This window comes from Fusarium oxysporum, chromosome 3 (genome assembly GCF_000149955.1).
Source record: "Fusarium oxysporum f. sp. lycopersici 4287 chromosome 3, whole genome shotgun sequence".
Taxonomy (NCBI): domain Eukaryota; kingdom Fungi; phylum Ascomycota; class Sordariomycetes; order Hypocreales; family Nectriaceae; genus Fusarium; species Fusarium oxysporum.
Window position 1 is genome coordinate 3,479,214 of NC_030988.1, and position 18,350 is coordinate 3,497,563.

General features: G+C 48.4%; 4 protein-coding genes across 4 annotated transcripts; 3 read left to right on the plus strand and 1 right to left on the minus strand.

Annotated features, from left to right (window-relative positions):
• Nucleotides 1-1,634: 1,634 nt before the first annotated feature.
• Nucleotides 1,635-2,597, plus strand: FOXG_06705 (uncharacterized protein; the record flags this gene model as incomplete). Its single annotated transcript, XM_018385370.1, has 4 exons — nt 1,635-2,079; nt 2,123-2,226; nt 2,285-2,473; nt 2,526-2,597. The coding sequence occupies 4 exons, from the start codon at nt 1,635-1,637 to the stop codon at nt 2,595-2,597; spliced, it is 810 nt and encodes a 269-aa protein (XP_018242699.1).
• A 1,488-nt stretch (nt 2,598-4,085) lies between these two features.
• Nucleotides 4,086-5,759, minus strand: FOXG_06706 (uncharacterized protein; the record flags this gene model as incomplete). Its single annotated transcript, XM_018385371.1, has 2 exons — nt 4,086-4,406; nt 4,461-5,759. 2 exons carry the CDS (start codon nt 5,757-5,759, stop codon nt 4,086-4,088), a joined length of 1,620 nt encoding a protein of 539 aa, XP_018242700.1.
• Nucleotides 5,760-11,183: 5,424 nt separating this feature from the next.
• Nucleotides 11,184-14,718, plus strand: FOXG_06707 (uncharacterized protein; the record flags this gene model as incomplete). Its single annotated transcript, XM_018385372.1, has 2 exons — nt 11,184-11,617; nt 11,670-14,718. The coding sequence occupies 2 exons, from the start codon at nt 11,184-11,186 to the stop codon at nt 14,716-14,718; spliced, it is 3,483 nt and encodes a 1,160-aa protein (XP_018242701.1).
• A 630-nt stretch (nt 14,719-15,348) lies between these two features.
• On the plus strand, nt 15,349-17,892 carry FOXG_06708 (uncharacterized protein; the record flags this gene model as incomplete). Its single annotated transcript, XM_018385373.1, has 1 exon — nt 15,349-17,892. One exon carries the CDS (start codon nt 15,349-15,351, stop codon nt 17,890-17,892), a length of 2,544 nt encoding a protein of 847 aa, XP_018242702.1.
• Nucleotides 17,893-18,350: the final 458 nt, after the last annotated feature.

The window sequence follows — 18,350 nt, forward strand, 5'->3', positions numbered from 1 at the left end:
TTCATTGATCGAGCCGGCAGTGAAGTCCATGCGCAGCAGGCGATACATTACCGCAGTCATCGTTTCATGGATAGTCTGCGGGCGTATTAACTGCTGAGTCTGCGTCCCAATATTCACTAGCACACAAAATCTTCTCATAACTCGCCAAAGTGTCGCCAAACTGCTGTCCAAGCTTTCAGAAATCTCAATGTACCCTTGGGAACACATCTTGTCGTCCCAAGCTCGCAGTAGATTATGGGGATAATCCGGAACCGGCTGTGAATGCTGACTGAAGAACACATAGCTCGACCCATTGTGCGTCGCGATGCTAAGATCGCACCTATGAAGGATCAGTATTTAGCCGATGGCTATAAGTTGTTGGTATAGTTTACCTCAACATCCCTACTTCAAGGGCTTTGCCCCTGAACACATATATACCTCCTCTCAGGTCCACCATTTTATGAAGGCCTTGCATATGCTGCTTTGATGTCTGATAATCCCCATCGAAATGTGCAGCTTCAGCAAGCTTCAAGACCACACTGATTGTAGAGTCGGAAACTTTTAGTTCTTCATCTTCCCCTAGAAGCCTTTACTTCAGAAGTGCCAGGCCTTTCTGGAAATGAAGCAACGCCGCTAAATTGATGATACTCTCCAGATGGCGAAGAACCCTGTCGATGAAGCTTTCCACTGCGAACGCCGTTATGTGAAGACCAACAGCGTCTCGTGCAATGGGGTAATGTCCCTCATTGTTCTCTTCCTGAAGGCCAATCGCCACCTTTAGAGGGAAGATAACCTTTCTTGCGAATGGTGTAACTTAGTTCATGTCAGTAAGGCGGAGGATTCTTGGAAACCTGAGTTACGAACCTTTAGCTATGTTTAAAAGCATCAGCAGCTCTATATCAGCAGCAAACTCGGCAAAAGACAAATCCGAGCCGACACGGCTAGGTATTAGTGAAGTATACAAGCTGCCCACTTCTTCCAGCTTAATTCGTGCTGTCTGAGTGTAAACAGCCATTGTCCTTTCCCTCCTGCCGATCGTTGGCTGACCCTTGTCTGGGCGAACTTTTTTCTTCTTCCCTCGCATGACATGGCTTCTGATGAGCTTCCTCGTGACTGCATCGACGGATGGATTCAGATCCTGTCATATTGAAAGTCTTGGCACGTCCCTTTTGTTTGCCTAACGTGGTAATGTTGAACAGAAGGCATACGCTGGGGTCTCACGTGCAAACAGGGATCTTTTAAGATTTCGCACGTAAATAGTAGAGAGTTCAGGGGTAGATTTAAAACAGCACAACCTGAATACACCAATCTGAATCAGTGGACCGAATATACGTAATGCCTGACAGGTAAAGGTTTAAGGCGGAGCATATATACCCTGGCACAACGACAACGGATGACAAATCCCAGACAAATCCCATAATGTGGGGTTAATCAGGGTGCCAAGACAACTTTTTGTTTGCCGTTTCGAGTATAGCGGCCGGTATTTGCGTCACTATCACGGATTCGGCGCAGATTTCGGATGTTGGGCCCCCTGTCAGCGTTCGCCATAAACTTTCTATAAAAGTGCTCAGGAATTCGTTTCATATCATGGTATCTGAGACTTGACAGTCCTGACCTATTTATCTTGCAGAGACTTAATAACTTAATCCTTTTCAATGAATTCTCTACGGAAGTCTGTCCTAATCACCGGCTGCTCTGCTGGTGGTATTGGCGGAGCATTGGCCGATGCGTTTCACGCCAAAGGTTACCACGTCTTCGCAACTGCACGTAACCCATCAAAATTGCCGCCGAGTCTCTCCAGTGCGGCAAATGTCACGGTTCTGAAGCTAGACGTGTTATCCACGGAGTCGATCGCCGCTGCTGTTGAAAGCGTCAAGAGCCAAACCGGTGGTGGGCTCGATGTTCTCGTCAACAATAGTGGCGGGGGCTACACTTTACCGGCTTTGGATGTTTCGATTGAGGAGAGCAAGAAGCTGTTCGAACTAAACTTCTGGGCTCCATTGACTATGCTTCAAGCCTTTGCCCCTCTTCTGATCAAGACCAAAGGATGCATTGTGAACAATTCCTCTGTTAACGCAATCGCCCCTATGCCGCTCATGAGTGATTGCCAGATTCTCTTTATAGCCATTTTCTAATAGCCTAGGCATTTACAACAGCTCCAAGGCTGCTCTTTTCTCGGCCAGTGAGACATGGCGTCACGAACTTCAACCTCCCGGAATTCGTACTATTACCCTGCTTATCTCCGCGGTCAAAACCAACTTTTTTTTCTGAACATCATGCGGCCCATGTACCTGATTATTCCCAGTACTTTGAGATTAGGGACTTCATTCATGGCCTTGTTGATGGCCGCATGCAAGAGAATGGAATAAGTGCGAAGCAGTATGCGACTAAAGTAGTCGGTGAGGTCGAAAAAGGCACAGGCGGAGTGGTCTGGGCCGGCAAAGACGCTTCAATCCTCCGTCTACTGTCGTGGCTGTTATCACAGTCCGTTTTTGTAAGACTTGAGCTATCTCTGATATTGAATCGATATCTAATTGCAAATGTAGGATATGGTAGTGCAGAGCGTCATTCCGATTGCTCGTGAGATGGCTAAAGCTACACGACGGAAACTAGCCTAAGAGACCTCAACTTCCCAGAAAGGAGCTGCGCTGTCAACTGCTGGGAAGATTGTGGGAACACGACGGCTTGGAATGCGCCAGGAAGCCTTGCTGTGGAGGAATATCGGAGCACGACTAGACGGACAGGGGTCGGGTCAGGAAACGTGCAGGAGTAACTTGCTTTATAAGCGGGCCGTAGATACAAGCGAGTCGCGGATTTTCCTACCACTTTCCGATAGCGCCAAATTGCAGCAGCACCACGCCTTGAATCCTTTCAACCCCAAGCTTCCTGTCTGATTAGGCGCGTCATGCGCGAGGAACTAGCGTTTAGAAGGGGGGGACTGCAATTCTTGAGAAGTTAGAATTTTGACCGTGGCACTTCAACTTTTCGATCACTACTGTACCACGACCATGAGTTCTAACATAGAATCAGGCTCGTCTGATGTAATCTAACAGTTCATTCTGCTTCCTCAATATAAAATCCTTATATGTCAAGTGTGTCAGTTCGGGTGCGTTGCTGGTGAAGTTGCTACGCACTTGCGAACACGGCATCATGACATAAACGCGGAGAGCCGACGCAAACTAGCAAAAACAATTCAAATACTCCCCCATATATTACAAAACCAGTCTTAGCTCGATCAAATACAATATCCACCGCCGACGATCCAACCCATTATTTGTCTTGGTGCACCAAAGCGGGATGGACTCAAGTGTCGAATATGCGGCACGTTTCTGCCTCAGGTTCCAAAGATTCAAGCTCATTGTGCCAAAAGCACCAGTGGATTAATCCAAGATGCAAAGGAAGGTCATCGACGGAATCCCCAACGCCTCCCGCTGAACTACCATGGATTGCTGGAATCAGCTGTCAACGATTTTTCTCTTCCAGGTCAGGCAACAAATGGTTCCAAGTCGACCAAAATAGTAATAGACAGAAAATATATCAATCTGGATCAATGGACCGAATACACGTAATGTCTGACAGGTGCGACCGTTACACAGTGGTTCCCGCCTCGTCCGGACGACGACAACAGAGAGACAGGCCAGGCAAAACGTTTGAAATTCCAAAGCTGTGGCTATCTGGTGATACAGTTCACTTCGCTGACACAATTCGCATTGGTAATGGGTGGTCGAATGTGCGTGGCCAGTCATGTTGCTTCGCGCGCGCTGTGCACTGTCATTCTCTACCTTGTCACGCATTTCCAGATCCTCCCGGCCCCGGAATTATCTGATCCTACGGCTTGGAACCCTTTGGAGGGCTTGCTAAGCAAGGGAAACCATCAAGCGAGACCAAAAGCAAAGAAAGTCAGATTGGTGCCCAGGGACTTGGCTACAACAAAGAGAATGCTTTCGCTGTCTCATTGAGCAAGGGCAAAGTGATATGGCATAGTGATATCAATTCAGGGGTCAGGTCTATACAAGAAGAGCACAATAACAGATCTATGATACGGATATTTGTGCCTACGAACAGTGTAATGAACCGGTTGGTCTTCATCCCTCTGAGGGTACGTCTCATTCGAACTCAATGATAATCTCAGGGGCGCCCTCAAATCCAGGAGGCATCGTATGAACCAAACTCCAATAATTGTAGTCGTAAATTGGACTTCCTAAACCACCATATCGGCCAGCGAATGTGACCTTCGGCACGGGATTTGCATTTCCAGAGACAGATATCGAGATGCCTTGAATGTCAGCCCACGACTGGACATCCCTCTTCGCAAGTGAGGGAGAGGCCACAAAAGTGAATACAGAACTGCTGGTCCCCTCAGGATAAGTCACTTTCAGCTTCTTTGGCGAGACTTGCATCAGGACGTGGGCCTCAGTAGGACGGAGCTGGGTGTTGCGTCAGTAAAGACAGGAGTGAATTCTGAAGCCGTATTAACTTACGCTGAGCCATCCGATGCTATCATCTCCATAAGCCCAATGTGCAACAGCGGGATGGAACTGGGCCTTGTTATTCGACGGTCCGTTTGCGCTCTGCGTCCGATACGACTGAGCTCCGATCATCAGCGACTCGCTGAGCCACGTCGTGATATTACGGGTATCAAGGTCGTAGGGCGGATAGTAGGCCTTCCCTTTGTATGTCCTCTCTCCATCAAATATCTTCAGTGACTCCTTAAGATCCTCCGAAAGCAATGAGTTGTGGAATTCCGAGTGGACGGCAATGAGTGGCGCCCAAGCCCAGTCACGGGCATGGCTCATGACTTCCGGGTACTGCCATACACCCGCCTCTTTTCTACCGATAATGGGTGCGAGAAAGTGGGATAGGATGCCGAGAGACTTGGTCATGTCGAACGTGTATGAACGGTCCCATGGACCAGCGAGGTTCCGCATCCCCGGATTCCACAGTTGCGATGTGTAATTCCAGACACCGCGCAGGAGATCTGGACCTCTTTGGGAGAGAATACTATCCCCATGGCCATACTTACACCATAGTGTAAGACCAAAGAGTGAAATGCCGGTGTAAGTCGCTGAGTTGAATTCAGAAAGCGTATCATGCAAGTCAAAGAGGTCAATAATCTTCTTCGCATAATCCTCTCCAGCCTGTGTCATATTGTCATCGCCTATTTGGCGACCGGTCCAGCTTGTCTCGATTGCACGCATGATTGCAGTGTTACTGTAAGATGGATAGAGGTTATCTCCGTTCACACCACCCTCGCGGTATGAGCCGCCAATGCTGCAGTTACGTAGACTTTCCAGTATAAGCCCCTTCAAATCGTCAGACAACAGGTCACCGAACTCTTCGTATATCGTGATGAAGCTGAGACCGACGAAGCCTCGCCAGTTCGGGTCCCACGATCCGTACATGCGGGCAGGGTACCATGGTGTTCCAACAGTTGGCTCCTCCGGCTCTCGCGTATAGTCGCCATACCACAAGTCTTTGGGGTTGTCATGCTGGTCCTTGATGACGTATCTTATGACATCCTCAGCCCTTGAGGCGTCACCGTCGCCGTTCCGTGCAAGAAGTCCGACCGCATACCATGTAGAGGCTAGTGTCTCGTGGTTCATTGCCGCCTTAGATTCGAGGTCATATAGCTGTGAGATCTTCGGGTCGTAGAACTTGTCCATCCACTCCATAGAGTCTTCAACCATTGCTTTCGCCTCTCCTAGTAGCGCCCATGATTGCGCAACATGCTGGGTAAGAACGCCAAGGAGGCAAGCATGCACCCCACTAGAGACCTTCATATTGGCTTCAAAGATTGGAAAGGATCAAGATGTCTCTTTTGTCCGGTCTGATCAAGAAGGTGACGAATCTCAGTGAGGATGATCAGCTACCGTGATAGAGCAAAGGTTATCTGAACAGCCGCAAAGGACTGAGGCAGACATTGCATATTTGTATTGAGTCCTCTTGCTGGTTGGATTCAGCGCGCATCTTGTGGTTCTGTGTCTTCGTCTCCTAATCCAAATCCTACCTCAAAAGCAAAGCCAGCTGCTATTCGTTGGAAAGCGGTATGAGTGACACCTTGGTGACCAAATCGTGCATGTGGAAAGTCCAATGCATCCTGGCTCATACTTGGTTAGCAACAGGTAAGTGGCTCAAGAGGCTTACATGCTAAATTCATCCATTACTGCGCAGCCGATACCGCATTATGCCTACTATGCGAGCCCGATACCTTCAACTAGGTCTATAATGTCGCGATTTGGTTATTCCTGGCTTATCGAGGGCATATCCAAGATCCTTAGTGGCATAGTCTAAACGTCTTTGCTTTACTGTACTATTTCTGTGATTTTTCACTCTGAAATACCTATGAGTGGCGGGCGCGCTTAGACTGAGGCACGGGCCGCAACGGTCATTCCGCAAAAAAAATAACCTTCTCACAGGCGAATCAACCTTATTGGTTGAGTATTTCTGAGCCATTAGGGATGCGGCTGAGGGGCCCGGGGCTACATTTTAGGAAGCCAGCGCTTACGAAATTCGTGCCAGTCCCAGCGAACATGGCTATCCAGCTGCCATAATGTTTGTGCGCAAAAGTGGGGATGGCTTAATGATTGAGCTCTGTGACGACAGTCAAATAGAGTCGGTGAGCGACGCATCTTTAACCATGACTACCCGGATTTGCTATAATTGATATGTCATATTTCTCGAGACATTGGAGAAGCAGTATTTATCAAATACTGTAGACCTGGGATGGTTGTGAAGGATTTGACGTTTGGTCTTCGTTTTTAGCCTCCAGACTCCAGGCCCTCGAAACAAGACCGAATGGTCGCTGGGAAAAAATTGGGTGGGGACGGGACCAAAGAGAATGTACGGGCGTTAGGTTTCACCAGTCTCCCCTCCCCTCCGTCCTAAACTCTAGTCCAGATTAGGGCTTCTACCACCATCACAATACGGTGTTAGGTCTCATTCAGTAGCACGGCAGTTTTGGCAGTCACCCATCGCTGTGTTTAGCCATGACGCCATCTTAGCTCGTATGAGGGATCTTGATAGTGAGATGCTGTTGGGCTTACCCGGGCGGCAGCATCGGCGCCAGAGTACGTACGGAAAGGGGTTGTAGATGCTCCATGGCCTCATTGACTGTAAGACCAACGGCCGTGGATGAGGTTATCTATGGATATTACTTACCATTTGATCATGGCAGATCAGAGTTACGTCGAACAGTAGGGTAGCTGTCTATCAAACCTCTGCCTTCAACCCGACGCTGCACGATATCGCTTGAAACGTTGGGGTCTGAGGTTCAGGCATCAGTAAATTGGGGCTAGCGGAGGGCAGGGGGCTTCAGCACCAGCAGCAACCTTGTATCCTACACCTAGGATGCGACCTGTGGTATTCTGAAGCACGACATCCAATATGAATGATATTGAAACCTACCAATTACCAAGAGAAGCAACGAAGAGACAGAAGGATTCGCTCCACTGCGCCACCCCCTAGCAAAACAAGCTGCATTGTGGCTCTTAAACCTCGCAAGCCCTGGATTCAGGAATAAGGGTCAAAGCGGGTAACGGTGGGAAAGAGCCGAGGTCAGGAATGGCATGGTGACAATGGAGCGGGGACGGACCAGGGTTAGCTGTGAGTGGTGGGGAAGCGGTGATCAGTACAAGAGTAGCCTATACTCCGCGTCATAGACCCAAATAGATGTCTGCAGATGATCAATAACCTCCACGGCTTTCTGGGCTGCTGCGACCACCATTCATGTTTGATGCCGTATCTGGTTAACTCCGTGTGCCTCGTCTGCATCCTAAGCATTTGCAAAAGCTTATTCTGGATGCCCGGGCCTGATCCCGCTTCACCTACTCAAGCATTATTATCAGAAACGCACTGCGTTTCCTGTTTTTGACCAATCATCGTCCAAAATCTCCGACCCATATTTCTTTCGATGGAAACGCAGTGCGTTTCCTATGCCGCACTAATGGAAATTAAAAACCTAAAACACGAAACGCGACGCGTTTCCGTCGGCTAACCCTTGTCAAGTTCAACAACTTGATCACTCCAGACCCAAACAACAGCATTTTACCATCGTTTGCTGAACCTGACATATCTATCGTCTTCGTACAACATCTACTCAATCTCCTCCACTTTATCCTATCTTATATACTTTTCTATGCTTAGTCGTAATGGACCTCTTCCCTACTCTTCTATTCCTAATTGTCGTGTACCCCTGTTCACTTCTCAAGTGCCTGTCTATCTCCGGTTTATTCCCATGTAATCCATACTGTGGCGAGTTATTTGTCCCATTTTGAGAGACGGTCTGAGCACGCGTCACATACGCAAATCCAGTAGGCAATTGCAGCTTAAGTTTTCAGCGACACAACCAATATCTCTTGTCTTTTGTAGCTTCATCAGATCCTTAGATACTTAATAATATAGGAGCGCATTCGTTTTTTTTAATTGAATATTTTTTCCTTCTACAGCTCATAATTAAACTAGAAGGCTTCATATTAAATCAGTCGCAGAGCAGGGTCCAGCGTTACACCTTCCGAATCAAGCTAGTGGCTCAGAGACGTCGCATTATGAGTCGTTGAAATCTAATTATTGGTTGCATGGCCGCGCCAGGCATGGATGAAAAGAGAAGCAGCTGCATATTTACAACCCCCACAGATAACAAAGCAACCCGCGTCTACACGAACCTCCACAGCCATCCCTGGATTGTGCTGTCTGATTCTTGGAAACTATCAACTCCGTTCTTTATTGAGTGCTGAACAGGGCGGGGTAATAAGACATGCAGGACTAAGTGCCACTGAAGGGATAGATAACAGAGCTTATTCCTTCCCCGAGGAAAGAGAAAACAGCCTTAGTCTATAGCCGTTTTCGGTTTTAATATAAACCCTATTAAAATCCCTAAAATGGCTTGCTTGACCGGCCGCAGCCATAAAAGCCCCTCAGCACAGACTAACCACACAGGGCTTAATAGCAGGCAGCTGACCACACAGCGATGGAAGCATAGGCCCATCGGGCGTTCAGTGGCACTTGTGACAGACTGACAAGTGCAGGCGAGCGACTCAAAAGCGGCTAGACGAGTCACTTAGTGGTGCGAGAGGACAATTGCGGCATGGCAGTGAGGGGAACCGAATAGGCAATCATTAGCTGTCGTATGTTTCCTCAATTGTGAGGTGACACGCTTTACCCCGCAAACCATATTAGCATCAAGTTGTTGTTAGGCAGATCGGCCCGCTCTGCGAAGATAGCTAAGACCTGACGAAGGAACCTGTATTATGGATCCGCCCTTAAAGAAAAAAGCAGCCTGCTGCATTATACGTATTGGCTGTAATAGAGCTTCCTATCTCACCTCATTATGGATACCGACGAGTTGCTTCGTCTCTGGTGGCGGGGGTGCGCCATTTTCTCAGCCAACGTAGCCGAAATCTCCTCGGCCCGTTGCTGCCTGATACTTAAACCGGCGGCCACACTAAAAGCAATCATATACTTTGCCAGCCGAATTGCACATTACCACCGTCGAGCTGAGGTGGCTAGCTGTAAGGTTGCAGGACTTGTTCCCGACTGTCGAATGTTCGAAGGAGGCCTGAGCGTTGGTCTGACTAAATGCCCTTTTTTCCGTCCTTGCAGCTTTATGGATCTTGGCATGGGAGATTACCATGTACCGGTAGATCAGAGCCCCACCATAGCCATCCATAATGAAGAACCATCAGTTCCCTGCCGGACTTGAATGTCACAGAGGGTTAATTGGTCCATAATCAACGCTCGGGCCTCCTTCGAACGGACGGCAGTTGATGAGCTGACCCTGCAACTTTGCACCTAGCCACCTCAGCTCGACAAAGGCAAATATGCAATACGGCTGGCAAAGTTCATTACTGCTTTTGCGTTGTCGCAGGTTTGCATCTTAGGGAGAAACGATTTAAAGACATTTGCCCAATATGAGTTATAAAAATGCCGCATCTTGCCGGTTTTACCTACCTTCTCTGCCACCACCCACAGCAACTCATCGGTATTTATTTTCTAGGACGAGAGAGGAATCTCGGTTACAGCCAATACCTCTAATGCAGCAGGAGGTTTTCTTCTTCAAGGTCGAATCAGTAATACAGATCACCTGGTCAGGACTCGGCGATCTCCGCGGAGCAGGCCGGTGTGCCCAACAACGACTTAATGCTGAGATGGTGGGCGGATAGACCTGTCACCTCACAACCGAGGAACGCACTACAGCTAATGATTGCCCATTCGTTCCCATCGTATCGAATTGCTCGCCTGCATTTGTTATTTTGTGACAAGTGTCATTGTACACCCGATGGTCCTGTGCATCAGCTACGTGGTCAGCTGCCCGCCACTAAGTCCCTGTGTGCATACAGACGAGCATGTGTCCAAGTCTGCTTTTCTTACCCCACCAAAAGGGCTGTTGTGGCTGCAGCCGGCCAAGCAAGCCGTTTTCAAGCCTTCGACAGGGTTTACATCAAAACCGAAAACGGCAATACACCAAGGCTGTTTTCTCTTTTCCCCAAGAGCTTCAGAAATTGTCCAAACCGGCTGGCAATGCAGAGAGTTTTGGGCCAGCTAGCTCCATCGCGCAATAGTAGTCTCTAATACTCTTCAACAGTTTGCCTTTCAGCTGACGTTGATACCAAAAGTGGGATTTAATGACGGCGCCAGGTCGAATAGATGCCTTACAAAGCCGCCAGAGCAGCATCTAGTATTACTCGTTCAATTTGATATAACCCCCCATTGTATTACTGCTTGATTTGGTCTCATCAGATTATTCCTCGTGACTAGATAAAATAAAGTAGTAGATGTTGTTCTGTTTAAATTCCAACTCGTGAGCTGCTCTGTGCTGCATAACCCTTACCCCAGATCGGCGCTAGCTAACCCTAAGCACCATTCAGGGACTCACCTTCGACCAAAGCGACGAGGCCGCAATAATGTACGTTGGCCCCGCAACCCCATTTTGGTGGAGAATTTGACTCATATCGCCTGCGAATAATACATAGGGCTGTCTCATACTTTTGCGCCCAACCTAGCAAGCTAGATTGGCTCACCTGGGGCCCTCGCCCCACATAAGGTAAAGGGTAATGATCTTTCGATACGTCGATGGATAACTTGGGTTAGTCAGCCTGCATAAAGCCATCAGATCATCTAGCAGGAACTGATCAGCTGGCAGGTATGTGTTTCCTCATCACCGTCCTCATATGATGTGAAAATTCTCAACACACAAGATCGTCAAAGCCATGTCGACAGGTTTTGAAGCGCTCGGCGCGGCAAGCGCTGTTCTGCAAGTAATTTCGTTCGCACGAGACTTAATAGTCACCTGTAAAGGTATCTACGATGGAAAGCTGACGTCTGAAGAAAATCTCGAACGCCACGCCCAGCAAATGTCGGATGCCGTTGATCGAGTCCAGATTCGTTGCGAAGTGATGGCAAAGCTGCACCCACAGGTCAACAACAACGAGCTTCAAGCCATTGCCAAAGCTTGCAAGGAATCTGCGCAAGAGCTGAAAAAGGAGGCTCGATTCGTGACTGGTTTATGCGACAAACGTAATCTACTGCATGCTATTCATGCTACGCTGAGAGGAGCCAGGCATCGGAAGAAGATTGAGCTTCTGGAACTCTCGCTGTCGAGGTATACGCAGGAAATGGAAACCGAGATAATGTCGCATTTATGGTGAGTCTCCGTCAGTGATAGCTGTCCTCGAGTTAATCAATGATTATTATAGTTCGCGGAGCTATGCAATCACATTACAGCAAGAAGAAGGGTTTCACCACCTTGCAGCCGATACTCAACGCCTCGTGAGACAACTCGCACGTGGTCACACTAGACTTGAAGATCTCATCAAAGAGGGCAGTACTCAGATGCGGGATACATTGGCCCATGAAGCGGCTAAAATTGAGCAATCCGTCAACCTACACACGACAACCCAAGCCCTCGCATTCAGTACTGCTGCAGAATCAAGGAAAGCATGCGATATCTTTTTGCGAAGCCTCAAGACCTCCAACATGAATCAGCGATATAACGATGTTCTGGACTCGAGGGAGGCGACATTCAAGCGGATATTCTCGTCTTATGAACCTATGGAAACTACCGACAACGAGTCTGAAATGTCTGGATCATCTGACACAGCGAGATACCCCACCTGGATGAGTGACAGGGACGAGGTTCATGGGTCTTGGGCTTCTTTCACTGAATGGTTGCAATCAGACGGTAAACTATTTTACATTCAAGGCAAGCCAGGATCTGGAAAAAGCACCCTTATCAAATTTATTCTGGATCATGAAAGAACCAAAGAGCTGCTCCAACGTTGGAGTTCAGATGTCATGATCGTGCATCATTTTATCTGGAAAATTGGATCCCATGAACAGAACAGCATCAAAGGTCTCTTATGCTCATTGCTGTACCAAAAGCTGCGAAACAAACGGGATTTGATCCAGCATACACTATGCCGCTTCACACATCTTTCCTCACACACCGAGTATAGTGACTGGTCTATCAAAGATTTGGATGCTGTTTTGCAATATGTCTCCAACAAGAATGTTAGACATCTGTGCATTTTCATCGATGGCCTCGATGAAATTCGAAATGAAGACGGCTATCGCAAGCTAATTCAGTCGATTGAGGGTATCTTGAATCTTCCCAATGTCAAGTTATGTATTGCTACCCGACCAGAGGTCCAGATCATGAGGTGGCTTGAGGTCATGAACCCACCTGGAATCCTACTTGAAGACCTAACGAGACCTGACATGCGCATCTTTGTACGCGAAAAGCTCAAACCTTTGCTTTCAGGTCAATGCATTTCATTCAGCACTTACGAAAAGCTAACAGAACGGCTCGTTGACAAAGCCCAAGGGGTGTTTTTGTGGCTCCAAATCGCAACTCGAAGTCTCATTGAAGGGATCGAGAATGATGATTCAGATGATCTTCTCTTTGCTCGTCTGGATCAACTTCCTGCAGATCTTGAGAGGCTATATATCGATATGTGGCGAAGGCTAAACGAGAATAACTCCGTGTATCGAGAAACAGCTGCAAGATATTTCCGCTACGCTCTCCAGCAGACGACGGTTTTCACGATGTACTACTGGAACAATTATCGTTGTGACGGCAGCTTAACGGATTTGCCCACATTATTTCAAGTCGCATGTGCTGAAAACATCGAAACACAACAAACTATTCTCAGAAGCTCAGACAGGATGGGCCTTGCGCGAATTCGACAGTTATGCGATGAGACAAAACGCTCTATACTCACACGTTGCGCAGGGCTCTTACAGATTGAGCCACAATCAGTCCAGCCCTTTACCACGGATGATTTCACATCCGAAGATGTACGCAACACCGTCGATCCGGCATTGAGCCGCATATCATTTATCCATCGCACGGCCCACGACTTCTTGAGAGACACGGAAGCTGGCCGAAGTATCCTAGGATGGGGGTCCCTGTCCGAAACAGTCATGCATACCCGCCTTTTTAACGGTTTACTCTGTCTTCTTGTTACCTGTAACACCCATTGGGGGATTATAACAAAAGCCGACAGCATCTTCGACAAGATCATCAAATTATCAGAACTCGAAGGAAGTAGGGGACTAGAAGTCGCTATTAACATGCTTGATATCATGAAGCCCCTTTACGACAAGCAGCTGATCCGATCCAATGAGTATCCGTGGGATCCTCAAGTTCCATTCTTGAGTAACTTGATAGGGTATTCTCAATTCGATGAATTCGTTATATCGAGCCTCACAAGGGAAGCTTCAACTCGCTTGGCTACCGATATCTTGCGCAATGGGTGGATCCCCGATCAACCCATTGGAGATAGGGTGCCATCAACGAGACTTGTCAACGCATTGCTTTCATTAGGTGCTGACCCACACGATTATGGCGTTAACCATAGTATCCATTGTTATGAGACCCCCTTCGCGAGAAAAGGAACAGCTCTCACCAATCTCCTTCTGGCATTTCTCTCTTGTAGAGCATATTGTCCTGTTCAAAGCGGCAGTGACGATGATTCTACTAAGAATGGCTGGGAATCGCACAACGAGCGCCTTTGTGAGATTATAAAAGTGGGAACAAGTATGGCAAAGGTTTGCCAGGACTTGAATGCGACAGTTCTACTGGTTGGGGGCTTCCAGCAAGATGAGATGGGAATACCTTCCTCAGTGTCGAATCTAGAGAAACCTATCATGGGTTTCGGCAACATTTGCGTTCTATATGAGGTAAACCTGCAGTTTCTACTGTTGTACCTCTTATCCGGGCCTACCAGCGGCCTCGCCCAGACAATCTTGAGAGGCCCGGATGCTCAGGAGCTCTATTCAAGACTTCAAAATCCGTCAGCAAAAATACGCTTCATTTTGACCATGGAAACAGCATCGGGATTGTTGCGTGAAAGAGTGAGGACTCTAAAATGTCACCGAATTCCATCACGGTCGCCTGACTTTGCGCCAAGGATTGCGCAATACTATCGTGAAGCTGGCATAACAGGCATTCCTAAGAAAGACCGGGTATTGAGCAACAGTGAGACCGATCTTGAGATTGTTACTAAACTTATCAAACACCCAGATGCGGAAGAAATTGAGTATGAGACTGCGGTCCTTGCTTTAATTGATGAACAACTGGGATTCTGTACCTTGGAACAAGCTGGCATCTCTCCTCCCATCCGATTTTTTGAATCATTATGCGACACCCATCGGCGTCTTTTTCCTGTGACATTCCGAAGGCTCGAGCTCTGCGCCTCTAATGTGGATGATAGCGAGGGATCAGCTTATGAGAGCACGAGCTGAGTTAGGGCGCCTCCAAAAAAAACGATCAAGCTACTGAACATCATGAAGGCGGCGCAAAGCTAAGTGGGCCACTATCACGATGCAAAATGCTAAGATGCTACCTCTCGCATGTACGGATGGACAGCCAAGATCAAATGAGCACTTGATTTTCTTTCTAAAGGAGCGGCAAGAGTCGGTCTCTTGTACTCATGTTCAGTCTGCCGATCGTCTAGGCAACAGGATGCCGCCTGCTACACCCCTTTTATCCGGCTCACTTTCGGTGAAAGTGGAAATTCGCGGTCTTTCATTGGCTCACACCCCTAATCAAGCATGTAGAGCAGAAATGCGCCGCATTTCCACTTCTGCACCAATCAGAATCTCCATTTTCTTACCCCGAATTTCCCCTCTGGAAATGCGCCGCATTTCCATTTAGGCCTGTAAACCGAGAACGCGAAATGCGCCGCGTTTCTTCCACGAACGCCCGTGCCAACCATGCAGACGACGGCGCTCTTAAACTTTACAGCATGTAGTAATTTCGGTTGCGTCGATTAGGAGGAAGGAAGCAGCAATCAAGCTCTCTCTTTATTCTTGGCTAAATGTGGCTCCCTAGAGGATATCTGATACTCTTGCTGCCTTCTCAACTTTATCAATATGACAGGTCTCGCGACGTACACTGATGCTATTGTCACATTGCGGCCGAGTCAGCTCCAAAAGCTCGAGAGTCTCGGCTTGTACTACAATTCGCCAGAGCCAGCAATAATTTGCGTCGAATGCGGCTTCGCCATTAACCCTGCACGCGCGCCGCGTCACCCAGGCGACAAGCATCATATAACTAAGTCTGCCCGCCGTGGTTTGAAGCCACTAATCTATTCTCTCAATCTTCCAAACCCAGAGACACTTCCACTGCGATCAAACGGCTCGCCGCCACACCCATACCTTACGGTATATAAGGGTTCGGCCTGTAAACATTGTGGTCTTCGCTCTATCAGCGAAAAAGTCTTACTAGCCCATGTCAAATCAAAGCACAGCAAAGACACCAAGCTCGCAGCTCGACAACAGACGCGACACTGGCTGAGTGATCACATCCAGCAAGGCTTGTCATTTCAGAGCTGGTCGGCGAACGATATCCGAAGGTCATGGATTATCACCGACAATAACCCTAGCCGTGGCTCTCTACCTTGTAGTACTCTCTTACAAGCTTGTCCAGACGCCGTTAAGCTGCTGGCCCAAAAGCTCTTTGCTGATGAGTGTGCAAGATTAGGGGGTGTAGAAGGAGGCCGTACGAGACGATATGACAGCGCAGCACCGGTATCTATCGCCTTACAGACGAATTGGATGCGGCGTACTGGCTGGGAAACGATGTTCCAAGATACACGTCGTAATATCCTTGTTGCGCTTACGGAGTTACCTAATTGTAGGACCAACCAGCCTATGCCCCTGGGTATCCAGGGAGAAGAAGTAATCTATAGCCTAGCGCGAGACGAACGAAAATTGGCATCGATGATGGTAGCGCTTGATCGCCTCCTCGACCAATGCGGCGAGACCGTTCGGAGGACCGATGTATGCCTGAGGAGATGGCTTCGTTCCAGGTTCCCAGACCGCCCCTACAAAGCGCCCTTCGAGCTGGTGGCAAAGCCGTCTTCTGAGAAGGTCTACCGGAAGGAACTAAAGCGCTTTATCTGCTTCTGGCTTCGACTGTCCCGACTATTACCGACAACTATGCGGGCAATTACAGGGCGAGGGTTGAACAGACATCAGTTTAGAGCTCTTCGTGAGCTCTGGGTGGATGGTGTCCGGCAGTCTGAGGAGCCTGCTGATATGGACCGTACAGATAACCAGGATGGAGGGCAGAGTATGAATGATCATGAGAGTGGAGATGATGGGGGTGAAGAAGAGGAGAATGATGATGATGATTATGGTGATGAAGAGGATGAAGGCGAGGACGAAAGTGAATGTGAGGAGAGTGATGGACACGATACATCGGAATATGACAGCCAGAGTAGTGTGGCTATAGAAGCAGATGATCTCTCTGACGCCGAGTCGACTTCCGCTTGGTCTTTGGACAACCAGGAGCAACTCTCCCAAGACCCCGCGGCCGACGTCTTACTGCGCTTTTGTTACTTTGCTATCGCCGAGGACTTTGAAGGTGGGCTCGCGAGCTCGACGATGCTAGTGTACTTCAGTGCTGTACGCGGGCTGTCAACCCCTAACGGCAACGAATACCTCCATCCTCACCGGTTCACCCCTGTCCTAGCGAGACTTATATACTGTTCTCGGTTGGTCTTTCTCGAAGCCGTGCTGCCTCATTTCTCACGTATCTACGGTGGTATTGCACGCCCACCGCGTCACGGGCTGCTGCGAAGGCTCAATGCGGCCCGGCGCGAGTACATGTGTGATGGCACGTTATCGCCCATGGGCGAATTCTTGAGTCTCTTGTCTTACGGCAACGCTCTTCGACGGTCTCAAGGGTCCAATTTCCGATTCCATTGGAGCGATGACGGCGAGGTACTGTCCTGGAATGGCAACCAACGACTTTCGATGGTGGACTTTCGTGGCCTGGCTTGTAAAGTGCTGCGCTCAGTCACAGCATCGTGTTCCCGTTTGATGTATGATTGGGAGCCTACTCACCTCGATTTGTCGCTGATTCGAGATAATCTATCAACGACAACACCGGGCTACTCCTTCGTATCCGATCCCGTCAATCAGCTAACAGATGCCTACCCCGAGTTACTACTGAGAGCATGCATATCCCCGGTCGACGGTCTGCTCCAAGAACAGGGTCAAAACCAGAGTACCTGGGATGCCAAAGCCGCTCGCGCATATTTGGAAGCCCACGATGATCACTTGAAGGGACTAATGGTGCTTTGTAACTTTGACGGCGGCCAGTGCGCACGGATTACGGAGCTGTTGACGCTTGAGTGTTTCAATACTGCTTCAAGAGAGCGAGGTATTGGCTTATGGGATGGAAAGATGTGCTCCATCATTAGACACCACAAGGCTCGACTAGCAACCAACAACGAGTTTTACGTCGTACGCTTCTTCTCCAAACCTGTCTCCCGGCTCATATTCCAGTACCTCGTCTACATACGGCCAGTCGCCATAACAATCTTGCTTAAATGTTTTGATATTGAGCATACCAACGCGCTTCTCTTCTCGCCGCTCTCTCAAGTAGGGCAAAAATCAACAACACCCTAGTAACCAATGACCAAATCAACTCTACTAGAGTTGATTTTACTGACCCACTTTAAACCTTGTAGGGTTGATTATTGCCAGGGTGTAGAGTTGATTTAACATTATTCTGTATATGGAAATAGTAGTGCTGATCAGAACAGGGGCTCACCCCGGAACGCGACGCGTCCTCTCGCGTAAAGTGTTATGGAGCTATACTGTTTGAAAGTTTCATCGTCGATTGAAGCACAATCGTTATTCAGATCTTACTATTAGTGATCAAGTCACTATGACAATCACTATGACGGCTTCGCAATTGCAGCCTGAACCGTCCAGTACAATTCATCCCTACGTTCTTCTCCCTACATATCGCCTACTCGTGTATCAGATTTGTGGGTTCGTGTCGCACTGGATGTGCTTAAAGTGGATTGAAGGTCGGGTCATTCATAATGAGCAGCAGTAGTGAGTTGATTGGTTCTATCTTC